We start from the raw sequence: 13,325 nt of genomic DNA on the forward strand, positions 1-13,325 counted from the left end.
AAAAAATAAAACAAGTATTGGGCTATAAGGGGTTTGGGGAAGAAGAAAACGAGGGGAACTTGAGGACTTTGGGAAAATTTGTGTGAGAAAAAAGGAGAGTGAATTTGTGATCTAGCTAGAAAAATCTATAACAGCTACCCCATTTTCAATATCTGTGACTTAAAAAAAAAAAATCTTTTGGATCAAGTATGATCATATGATTAATTATCATCCAAGCATCATCTAACCGAGGGTTTGTTTTTTATTTGAAAAGTATACTGTTTAGGAAACGGGATACCCTCTCTGTAATTTGAATTTGCTACATTGAAAGGGTTTAGGGATTTTTTTTTAGAAGGAGTACGATATTCTTCAATAACGAATAGGATACGTATATCAATGAGGATGGGGTGAATATAAATTATAATGAGTCTCGATAAAACTTTGCCATGTATTTTAACCCGGTTGAAGGAAGAAAAAAAGAGTTTCGCACCATACTAAATTAAGAATTACTATCCTCAATGAAAATGTTTAGGATTACATTAGGAGGTTCCTTCAACTATATTACAAAATTATCTCAACTCAAATTCATCCGTGTTAATCTGTGCGCCACCTTGTTTGTTTCCACTCTACGAATACGATCTTCCACTTATGCATTGAATGAATCTTCGGACGAGTGTCATTTAGAATGTCTCTTGTTCTATCTATGTCAATATTTTAAGCAACCATCTTTCTTTTTTTTTTTTTTTTTGCAACAGATCATAATATAACCAAGGCCAGAAGCCAGAGGATACACGGAAAGCCGACAAACGGCAAGCAAAGGTACACAGCCATGAAGATAGAGAAAACAAACGACATTGCCACAGAAAGCAAAAGTGTCACCCTATCCACACACAAATAAACTATGACGGGGGGGGGGGGGGCAAGGTAAAATGTCTTTGTTTAAAATTCTAACAAACAAATATGGGGACCTACTTGCCCAGACATAGTTGCGCATTTCCAGAACCTGGTGCGACACAACAAAATATGCCGCTTCATTTCCCGATCTTGGGATCCAAGACCATTTGCAAGTATGCAATGAGGTACCAATGTCGAACGCACGGGTCAGCATGGGGAAAGCCTCCCAAGTCGCTTTGTTAATAGACTCATTTAACCAAGTGATGACAGGCAAAGAATCAAACTCCACGATGACCTAGGTCAAGTTCTCTTGTTATGCAAGAAGACACCCTTCGAGCATAGTGAGAGCCTCAGCAACCGTCATATAGCTACCTCCCTCATCTTAACTGCAAGACATCATCCAGATGAGTCCCGAATCATCACTCCAACTGCACCCTTTGACTCCCCTTGCCTCCAGCTTGCATCAACATTGATTAAGCAACCATCTTTGGTGTGCTTGAGGGAACAATTTCCAAAGTTAGTAAGCCTTGTGAATTAAAGGGAATGAGATCTATGATTACATTAATCAGACCAATTTTCCTTTCTGAAGTAGGATTCTCTCCCCTCCTATCTTCATCCCTTCCCTCCCATCCTCTCACATATTGTTTTTTGTCATATTGTCTCTATAAAAAAATCAATATAAGATGTTGATGTGGCTAAACCGTAACTGTTCAAATAGGAGGGGAGGGAATGGGAGAGAGATTAGGAGGGGAGAGAATCCTCATCCATTCTTTCCTCATTAGTGCATGCATGAGTAAATTTGTAACAGCCCATATCACCCAAGGGAGTGGATCTTGTAAGCCTTATATGTATATTCTCATCTCTTCCTAGCACGAGGCTTTTTGGGAGCTCAATAGCTTCGGATTCCATCGGAACTCCAAAGTTAAGCGAGTTCAAACGAGAGCTATCATAAGATGGGTGACCCACTGGGAAGTTCTCGTGTGAGTTCCTAGAAACAAAATTGTGAGGGCGTGGTCGGGGCCCAAAGCGGACAATATGGTGTTACAGTGGACTCAAGCCAGGGATGTGGTGGGGGCCCGGGCCAGGATGTGACAATTTGGTATCAGAGTCAATCCCCTGGGTGGATTGTAACATCCCACATCGCCCAGGGGAGTGGATCATGTAAGCCTTATATGTATATTCTCATCTCTTCCTAGCACGAGGCTTTTTAGGAGCTCACTGGCTTCGGATTCCATCAGAACTCCGAAGTTAAGCGAGTTCGCATGAGAGCAATCCTAGAATGGGTGACTTACTGGGAAGTTCTCGTGTGAGTTCCCAGAAACAAAACCGTGAGGGCGTGGTCGGGGCCCAAAACGGACAATATCGTGCTACAGCGAAGTCAAGCCCGAGATGTGGTGGACCTCGGGTTGGGATGTGACAAAATTGCTAGGGTTTACGAGACATGGCAGAAGCTAGGCCAAGTGTCCAATAATGTTATTTTATTTACGAGTAAGGATCCTCGCCGGATCCTTGTGTGAGGATTCCGGAGATCGTCGAATCACATCCGTTCATCGTACGGTCAGAAATCATTGTAAATTTTTTTATTTAAAATTGAATATAAATAATACCTAACAAAAATTGGCCGCACGATACACAATAAAAGGATGTGATTGGAGGATCCCTGGGATCCTCACTCTTTATTTGCTCATTTCCTGTCTCTCTTGCACTTTTTTTTCTCTGTTTGTTTGCATAATATTTTTACTCACCACCATATTTATTATTCTTAAATGAGTTTAAATTTTGAAATATGTGTAATGGATAAATACAAATTTTAAAATTTAAACTCATTGAATGATAAGAAGTAGAGTGGCAAGCATTATCAACACCTGAAAGTTGTGGGTAATTGGGCAAACATGCTATTTATTCAATCTGATATCTCACACGTGAGGGACCAAGGCTTAGCAAGGTTTTGAAATTCATAAACTCAATTATTTATGCGCGCGTGAGTATAAATTTGGTATAAACTCTGCTTGCATCAACGATAAAAAGTTATTCACGTTCACATAGAATAATGACTGTCAGTATTCCTCTTTTCTAATTAGCCTAGGAGATTTCAATGGTTTCCTTTTCAGGTCATTGTTGTCTGTGAGATCAAACATTTTTCTAAGGCACAGTCTATTAGGATGGTGATGAACTTCATCCCTAATCAACCAATTTCTCAGTTAGGTTTGTCTAAAATATTTTACATTCGCCAAAATTAGATTCTTAAGTGACATTACAGATGTGAAATAATAGAGCCACGAAAAAGAATAGGTGCTTTTTCAGCTTGCATATGATCAGATCCAGTCATGTACGCATGTAAATATACATAGTAATGTCAGTCACGTATACGTTCGTACGTTGGTTTCAGTCGTTTAAACTTATGGTTTCAGCTTTTATGGTTATTGGTCGATACATGGCATCTTCGCTTTATGGTTTTGGGCAGGTGAGGTCGGGGAGGGTCCTATGCAATTTGGACGGACATGGGACACCGAAGATAGCAAATTGTACGGATGGGGGCCTTTTTTTCAAGCTTTTAGAAATTAGTAGAATCTAACGTCGTCGAGACAAGCAAATCCATAACAATAATAATATTGGACTTCAGGATTTCAATCAGTCTCATCAACTTTGCGCATGTGGAACGCGACTTTCATTGTTATTGTGACATTCAGTTATTTATAAATGAATTTGTATTGTGATTGTAGTAGCGGCTCAAGGTGTTCGCATGGTGGTGATAAACATATTTCAAGAAAGTCTATTTTTGAGAATTCAAGAATATATTGTAATATGAAATTTACACCGTCACATGATATTGCTATTTAAAAAAAAAAATCTCATGATAATATAAGATGAATGAATTGACAACTCCACTGATAAAACCTTGTGGTTTTGGTCTTTGGTGGTTACGAGGTTGGGAATCTAATTACACAAGGTGTTGACTGGTGCGTGCAACGCCCACCAGTCACCTCCAATCCCCCCAACTTTTCTCCTTCATTCATGTTAACAAGGCATTTATATTGGTCAAGGATATACTCATTAGCCTTCTCTAATTTGCAGCAGTGGTGCTGTTCCAGTATTTCTGCACTCTATCAATAGTCAATACCCTAATTCACACCTAAACGAATAACCCCACTTTGTCAATATTCACACCTAAATCAATAACCCCGCATTTCTTTAAAAGATAGAACCCAAGCTAACAAGGTTTCTGTTTTGCGAGAATAAAGAGAAATGTCTATAGTACACAATTGTACTTTTACTTTGCAAAGAAGCTATTTTCACAACTCAAACCCGTAATCTTTCGGGTACAAAAAAAAACAAATTTTTCGTTGCATCAAAGCTCGCACTCTTATTTTTATTTTATTTTTAACACGATTGTTGTTGTAATACTTTCCTGTAAGACACTTAAATTAGCTACATAATAACTTACTTGTAACAGGTTTCATTTATGCTATATTTTTACGAGAAGGGATCCGAAGACCAAGGCCACAAAATCAAATGATCCAGGCCTTTGAAATTTCATCAAACGGTAAAAAATTATTATAACTTTTAAGGGGTCAAAACAGTTGGACCGTTGGATGAAATTTCACAGGCTCGAATCACTTGATTCGGTGGTCTTGGTGGAAGAGATCCGGATCTCTTCTATATTTTTACATGAAACAAGCAAGCAAAAGATGGCACATTCTTGTAAGAATTGAGTGAGGATACTCGCCGGATCCTCATTGTGAAGATTTCGGAAATCTTCAAATCACATTCGTTCATCATACATCGTGCGGTCAGAAATCATTGTTAATTTTTTTTATTTAAAATTGAATATAAACAGTATCTTACGAAAATTGATCACACGATATACAATAAACGGATATGATTTGAAAATCTCTGAAATCCTTACAAAAAGAATCCGACAAGAATTCTCTCTCTTCAGAATTGAGGAAGGTTTTATTTTATTTTCAACGGAACCACAAAAGTTAAGGTATTTCATCAAATACACTGTTAGGTAACAATTATTTGAATGGAACTTACCAAAGTGATGATACTATTCTCTTGTCTTGTCATGTCATGTCATGTGTCCTTGTGTGTGTCTAATATATTAACTTATAGTTGAATATTGACTTGTGCTAAACATGTCTATAAGCATCATAATCACATCTTGTGTGGAGCAATCACAATTATAATTATATATATATATAGAGGAAATTGTATTAGCATTTGAACATTGACTTGTGCTTATTCATGTCCATAAGCATCATAATCATATCTTCTGTAGAGCAATCACAATTATAATTATAAATATATATATATATATATATATATAAGGAATTGTATTAGCATTTGAACATTGACTAGTATGGAGCAATCACAATTTTATATATATATATATATATATATATATATATATAGATATATATATATATATAGGAAACTGTATTAGCATTTGAACATTGACTTGTGCTAATACATGTCTATAAGCAAGGAATTGTATATATATATAGGAAACTGTATTAGCATTTGAACATTGACTTGTGCTAATACATGTCTATAAGCAAGGAATTGTATAATTATATATATATATATATATATATAGGAAACTGTATTAGCATTTGAACATTGACTTGTGCAAATACATGTCTATAAGCAAGGAATTGTATTAGCATTGTAAAACTGAGTGTATTTTTTTTCTATCTGATCTTCTTCAATACATTTGATTTGACGATTGAAAATTAAAAGGGGTGTGTAAGAGGTAAAAAATGATGTGTAGATAATACCATCATTTTTTGATAATTAATGTGTGCGTATAAATTTTGTCACTATATGATGTTTCTTCTCTTTCTGTTATCAGTAACATATAAATACGTTTAATTTTATTCCTATATTTAGCTACGTTCTCTAGAACTCGTTTTTAATCACATTTTGCCCGTGTGACTTAAAAGTCATCACTTTACTTTTTAAAACTTGAAATTCATTCCACTTTACCATGTTTTCGTTTATTCTGCCAAATAGTCGTTAAAGTTGATGATGTGGATCTGTAAAAATGTAATATCATAGGCTTATTTTTAGTTACGCCCCTTGAAACACGATTTTGATTCCATTTTGCCCTATAACTCAAAAGCAACCACTTTACTCATTGAAATTTAAAATTCATTCCACTTTACCATGTTTCTGTTTTTTTTGTCAAATAGTCATTAAAGTTGATGATGTGGATAGGTCAAAATGTAATTTCATAGGCTTATTTTTAGCTATACTCCATGAAACTCGATTTTGATCTCATCATCCTCTACAACTCAAAAGTCACCACTTGATTCCCTGAAACTTAAAATTCGTTTCATGTTACCATGTTTCCGTTTCTTCTGTAAATACTCGTTAAAATTGATGATGTGGATGGATCAAAATGTAATATCATAGGCTTTTTTTTAGCTATGTCTCCTAGAACTTGATTTTGATATCACTTTGCCCCTGGAACTATATTTTGATTTCACTTGCCCCCTAACTCAAAAGTTGTCATCTTATAAATCTCTATTATGAATTGTTTGATGTTAACTTATAATGGAGGTGAATTTGATTATAAATGTCCATTATGCATTAACATTCAGTAGTCAGAAGATATTAAGTTTAAAAGCAAAAATTTAAGGATTGGAATATTTTTAGGTTGTTGTGCTTAATTTGCGGAGATCTAAGAAAAAACAAAAAAGAAATTGATTAGCCTCGTGCATCAAAATCAAACCCACATAATGAAAATTTCCACAGATAGAAAATCAATCATAGAATAAGAGTGAGGGAAAGGCTTGGTTGACAGTGAGGAAGAGAGGAGAGAGTTCTCGTTGGCAAAGTGGTCAATAGTGGTAGTATAAACAACGCCAAGAAGTAGTTCTCCTTCTTTTGGGTTTTGGTTCACCGTTTACCATTTCCTTATTTTTACATACGCATTTTTTAATCTACGTCAGCATATTTGATGACTTTTGAATGGAATTAACAGAATTAACGCAATGTAGAGTAAATTTGAAGTTTCATGGTGTAAAATGACAAATTTTGAATTTCAGAGGACAAAGTATGATACAAATATAGCGTATTTGACAGAAGAAACAAAAACATGGTAAAGTAGAGCAAATTTTGAGTTTCAAAGAGTAAAGTGATGACTTTTAAGTTACAAAAGATAAAGTGGAATCAAAATCGAGTCTTAGGACATAACTAAAAATAAACCCTATTTTATATTTATATATATATTTGGTCGAAATTTTATCTTTATATTTGGCTTTGTACACCTTCTATTTTCCTTTTTCCGTTACTAAAAAAAAGAATTACAATTTTTGCACAAGTTTACTCATATGCATACACGGCTCCTGAATACAAGTTTGTGAAGAAAAACAAGCATCATCATTGTGTAAATGCTCAAGAGGTACTTAAACACAAACATATACATATAAGTTTTACAAGAATAACTAGGTTGTTAATTTATGTTGTGAGTACTTAAAGAATAACTAAGTTGTTAATTTATGTTGTGATGGAGTACTTAAAGAATAACTAAGTTGTTAATTTATGTTGTGGTAGAGTACCTAAAGGCACTCTGTGCGAACACATATTTGCCCGTTCGATTTATTCCAACGGCTAAAACTAAGTGACCGCGGACTGTTGGATCATATCCACCTGTGTGTTAGCATTGAGTGCCTGTAGGTACTCAAGAAAACAGGCCATACCAAACCAGTCTGAGTGATTCGATTCAGCTTTCACATTAAAAAACTTGGACCGAAACGACCAGACTGTAATTAGTTTGATTCGGTTAACCGTCTATGTAGTGGCACTCAAATATACATGGTCCAAGTCAATTCAATACTCAATACAAGAAGATCAAAGGCAAGCGACGGTATCTAGAAATATAAAACTTCAACCGGAAGAAAATATAATAATAAGGATTGAACAGCAACATTGAAGTTTCTATGGGAAATGGACAGTGCTAGAACCAACTTCAAACAGAGCTTAATGTATCAATTAAACACAAAAGATCTATAGAGTCCCTTGTTAACCTTAAACCGAGAATATGCTACTGCAGAAAAGGATAATGCTAACATACAGCGACCACGTATCTTAACTGAATAAGTTCATACCTGTATAGACCGGGTCACCAACACTTCAAGTACTAGCAAATTTTCTCTTTTTTCAGTACAAAGTACTAATAAATCTTTATAAGTAATCTAAACTGAATATCTAGTTTGTTCTGTATCATTCAAAATGCAAGCACATGGGAACACATAAAACATGAACATGGTAAGGAGTACCTTTTATTTGTAGAACACCATCTCTGAGCATAACTAAGGGTCATTTCACCTCCTACAACCATTTACTCTTACGACCTAAACGTGCTGGCTAACTAGTAACTCTTATACTAAAATCTCGGTTAGAAGCTAAGATACCAGCAGGTATATAGCTCAAATCTTGAAGAACATCCAAGGTTTCAGTCAGGAACTCAAACCCGAGAGCAACTCAGAATCTAGCTAGAAAAATAACTGAGGTTTAGGTCAAGACTCTAACACAAGAGCACAAGTCCAGAAAAGAAAAAAAAACATTCAGATTAACATAACAAATGAAGGAACTGAAGATCACCATTGTTGGCCATATGATTAAGATGGTAGCATAACTTAATATCGGCAAGGCAGCATAAACAGAGACATAATCCACAAGTGGTGTTTTATTTATGATGCTTATATATCCCAATCAAATCATTCGTCGTCACTCGTCATACAATTATCAAATGTGGCATCACACCTCCAAGTGATGCTACATTTAGACAACTTTCAAATAGAACTGAATCTTCCGGCTCAATTTTTCACAAGCAAATACTAAAACGGTAAAACCTCATCTTCTATTACAGAACCAATAGATTACAGAAACATAATTTCAAGTTTCATACTTTCAATCTAAGAAACCAGTGAACTCGAACAGAAATTCAATCCTACAACATATATACACAAACTAAAAAGTTATTCAATAACAATGCAACAGATCACGAAATTCAGAGCAAAATGGCGATTACCCGGGAGTTTCATAAAGCTCGAAACCATATGAGCTGAGCCTCCTCAATTTCTGCTACAAGACCCCCTTGGCCTCCATGTACTTCCACATGTACCATGAACCAACAGACCTATAAGGCCTCCATTTCTCACACAGCTCGTCCATCTCCAACGGCTTCGGCAACTCCTTCAACCCATACAACAACTTCACTCCTTTCCTCACGCTGAGATCGCCAATCGGAAGCACGTCCGGCCGGCGAAGCGAGAAAATCATGAACATGTGGACCGACCAAACCCCAATTCCCTTCACCAGAGTCAGCATTGTGAGCAGAGCCTCATCGTCCATTTCGAGAATCGACGAATCGGACAAAGTTCCATCGCTGTACTTCTCGGCCAGGTCGTGAAGATACGAAGCTTTTCGGGCCGAGATGCCGATTGTCCTGAGCTGCTGGGCCGAGAGCGACAAAATGACATCGGCAACCACCGAGGCCTCGCCGCCGCAGAGCGAAACAAACCGGTTGTAGATCGATTGGGCGGCTTTGGTGGCGAGTTGCTGGTAAATAATGCTTCTTGCAAGGGATATGAAAGGTGGACGGCTGGAATCGAAGGACGGCGGGGTGTAGGAGTCGATCAGGGCTGTTAAATTCGGGTCGGAACTCCGCAAGTGTTGGAGGGCGAGATTGATTTCGGATTGGGAGGTTAGTGGGATTAGGGTTTTGGGGAGCGCGGGGGAGGAGGGAGAGGGCTTGGCGGCGTTGGGGGTGTTGGATACTTTTAAGATTTTGCGGGGTCGGAATGGGATTTTGGAGGAGACGGAAGGGTTTTCGGAAATTTGGGTTTGTATTTGAGGTTTCGCACGCTTGGCCATTACGGTGGCGATGATGGTGGTACCGATGAATCAGTGACAATCTGCGCAGCTGTTCTAGGAAACGACTTTATGTAACCTCTCTTTGTTGGTAACCGCGTCTTGGAGGTAAAGTGTACAGGCCCTGATCCAATTGATGTATTGGGCTTTCCTGCCCAATAAGCTCTTACCCGGTCCATTGGATTAATCCATTTGATACCAACGCTTCAATATGAGCTCATTTGGATGTGTTTTTTAAATTACTGAAACCGCGTTTAGAGAAAATATTTTTTGGTTCTCTTGGATAACTTGTGCTTCTTCCAGAAAGCACTTTAAGTGCTTTTCCAAAATTTACTTGCATTTTACTAAGAATTGGTTCCGAAAACATTTTCACCAAAAACGTTTTCAGTCATTTCAAAAGCACATCCAAACGAGCTCTATAGCGTTAGTAATGCGACATTGATATTTGGTACCAATATTGTCCTCCGAATCGTTCCATGTATTGTAGCGGGTCGATTATGACCCACTTGCACAGTACAATTAATTAGTGTTCTAGCGAAAACCCCCTCCTAGGAATTTAATCTTGAGCTTGGACCCAGGTTGGGGAATGGTTGTAAGCCTGTTAGAACAGTCAAGGACTGCTTAGGGCCAATCGATAATTTGGTATAATCATCAATATGAGTCGAATCTGACACTTTTAATTTATAAAAGGAGAGTAATATTAGTAGACCATAATGCCGTCGGAGATCTTATCGGTAAATACTTAAAATGAATCATTCGGCTTTTCGCATATATTTTCCTTTCATGTTTGGCTGAAAACTAAATAATCACCAAACAAAAACATGACGTACGAAGTTCTCAAGTGAAAGTTCCCTTGAACGGATATACATTTCACCTTAAATCTATTCAAATTGCATGACTAATTTTAAGCAGATAGAAGGATTCAACAATACGATAGTCTTCTACATTACTTGCAACAAAAAGGCAGTGAATTAATACATGCAGAAAAGAGTACATACATACATACATACATACTAGGAGTGAGGTATCACTGTCACTTTTTTGGGGCTCCGTCTTCTTCATGCTGCAGGGAAGCAAGAAATCGCTTGAGACGCCTGTTGTAGACACAAGGTCGTTCCAAATGAACCAAGTGGCCTGCCTTCTTTATGCCTTCAAACGTTGCATTTGCTCCTAGTTGCCTGCACATAAATAAACAATCTATCATAATTATAATAGATAGTAAATACGGTTTGCATAGAAGTTTACGCAAGTCATTTAATACAATTGTGACGTGGCTGTCTACATCAGATGCCACCTAAGATGTGGCTGTCCACGTCAGATAATTTCATCTGATGTGGCTGTCCACATCAGATGCTACATAAGGTGGTATACAATTGTGGTACAAAAATATGATAAGAATATCATTATTGATAAAAATCATATACCCAAACAAATTAATCTTAATTAATTAGTGTCTTATGTCATTAAACCTACTCTTTCATGTTTTGGGCAAGCTCCTGGTTGAATATCTGATCATTTTCACCCCATAACAGATGTATTCTCTGCAAAAATATGAAAGAAACATGAAAAGTTAATGGTACCAATTTTGGAGGAGAAATTAAAATATTAACATTGTAATCAAAGTGGATGGTTTGATTAATTTACCTGTGGGAATTTAGGGATGGTTGTGTGCTTTGTATCATTGACTACAGCTTCAAGGAGTTCTGACCTCTCCTTCCTGTGGGTGAACATCACCTGTAAATTGTGCCTTCCATGCTTTGTCAGTTCTAATTTTTAAGTTGAGTGTGACGGTCACAGGGCCACGTAATGTGAAAATATCGAATTAATTGCTTGTTTAAACGGAAAGAGAAGTAATATCAATACCTCAAGGAAGTCCTTGTGAAGCCGATCAGGAAAATACAGCTTCTTGTGAGCAGCAACAGACAGCAGAGCCTTGAGCCCCTTCACCGAGCTCGGCAGCAGAAGCTCCGACGACGATGAGAACCCGAGCCTCTTCATGATAGCGTCGCGGTACGAGTGAGTCATGCCCAGGATCGAACCGGACACTATCATGGACCGCACCAGGTCCGGGTACAGATCGGCCAGCATAAACGCCACCATCCCGCCGTAACTAAACCCAACCACCACGCACTTTTCCACCCCGAGCTTCTTCAACCCCGCAGCCACACACTCCGCTTGGAACGTCGGCGAGCGGTCAGGGTTGTCGGTAGAAGAGCCGCCGAAGAAGAGGAGGTCGGGGACGTAGACGGAGTATTTTTTTGTCAAAGCGCCAACCTGGAACTGCCACGTCACTATTCCCTCGGCCGCGAACCCGTGGATGAGAACCACCACGGGCTTTGTTGGGCCCGACACCATAGCAGGCTTTTCGCCCTTCTTGGGTTTGTTGAGGGTCTTGTTCGGGACCCAGAAGTTCATGACCGTGCCCGGTTCGATTTCGACCGCGTAGGGTCGGACCCCCGCCATTTTCATAAGGCCATGCAGCAAGGGTTGCTGAAGTGCCACTAAGTTCACCATCTGTTTGCTGCTTTAGTCCTCAGTGAAAAAACTGACCTGTCTGAGTCTCAGAAACTCCCAAAAGCGTATGGGTTTGAAAACTAGGTCGCATGGAGTGGTTTAAAAACTAGGTAGAAATTGAGGGTTGGTGTTGGGTTGTTATAACTTGTCACTTGTGGAAACGTAAAATTTGAGCACTAGAAATATTTGAGTGATGGAAGTTTCGGAAAATTTTGGATGGAGAGATTTTTCAGTATGACCGATGTTGATGAATGAGGGACAGCTCAAAATCTCACTGACTTTGGATGGAGAGATTTTTTAGTATGACTAGTGTTGATGCAAATTTTTGCCTTCTCTTTCTTGGACAAAATTGCACCTACAAAACAATTAACACCTTAGGTCAAGGCCAAGAGCCTCACGCACCCATGAAGAATAGGGGAGGGGGGCGCTTTGGCCGAAGAATCTCCGATGTCAAAGTTAGAATTTTGAGAGAAAAGTGTTTGGAGAATTTAGATAATTTAGCAAAAGAATTGGAATTGAGTTTTGGAGAGAATGAGGTAGTATTTATAGGGGTGTGGCCCCTTTAGGAGGAGGAGGACTAGCCACTTGGTTGGTATTTTGGGTGAGGTTCATGATTTGTAGCTAATTAGGAATAATTGAATAATAAATCAATTAATTAGCTAATTAATAGAATAATTTCCTATAGCTAATTAATATAATAAAAGATGAATGATTTGGGAGTTATCTTGTGGAGAGGATTTGATGAGGATGGATGAAAAAGGTTTTCAATTATTACCTATTTTGGGCACTTTTGACTTGGTTGAGGGATGATTACCCACTGCTCGAGCGTATGAATCCCGATGTGCCTCGAGGGTAATTTTATCATTTTAACCCAAAAATCCACGTGTCGCCTTGTGATTATTTTTTGCTCCACAAATGCCCCCACACCTGTTAAGTTGCTCACAGGAAAGGGCAGCAGGTGTAAAGATCTCCAACTTTGATGCAGATTCTATGGTGGACTTGGAATTAGATTCTTATATGAAAGAGAAATAAATCACCTCCAAAGCCTATTTAAG

The 13,325-nt window shown here is 38.0% G+C and overlaps 2 protein-coding genes across 2 annotated transcripts; both read right to left on the reverse strand.

The window, feature by feature from the left end:
• Window positions 1-8,721: 8,721 nt before the first annotated feature.
• LOC126611113 (DNA-3-methyladenine glycosylase 1) lies at window positions 8,722-9,831 on the reverse strand. Its single transcript, XM_050279291.1, has one exon. The coding sequence runs from the start codon at window positions 9,757-9,759 to the stop codon at window positions 8,968-8,970; it is 792 nt and encodes a 263-aa protein (XP_050135248.1). The 5' UTR covers window positions 9,760-9,831; the 3' UTR covers window positions 8,722-8,967.
• A 759-nt stretch (window positions 9,832-10,590) lies between these two features.
• Window positions 10,591-12,359, reverse strand: LOC126611105 (uncharacterized). The gene is made up of 4 exons (XM_050279287.1): window positions 11,620-12,359; window positions 11,401-11,490; window positions 11,230-11,297; window positions 10,591-10,934 (listed from the first exon to the last, which is right to left on the reverse strand). The coding sequence occupies exons 1-4, from the start codon at window positions 12,268-12,270 to the stop codon at window positions 10,790-10,792; spliced, it is 954 nt and encodes a 317-aa protein (XP_050135244.1). The 5' UTR covers window positions 12,271-12,359; the 3' UTR covers window positions 10,591-10,789.
• Between the last annotated feature and the right edge of the window lie 966 nt (window positions 12,360-13,325).

This window comes from Malus sylvestris, chromosome 2 (genome assembly GCF_916048215.2).
Source record: "Malus sylvestris chromosome 2, drMalSylv7.2, whole genome shotgun sequence".
Lineage (NCBI taxonomy): Eukaryota > Viridiplantae > Streptophyta > Magnoliopsida > Rosales > Rosaceae > Malus > Malus sylvestris.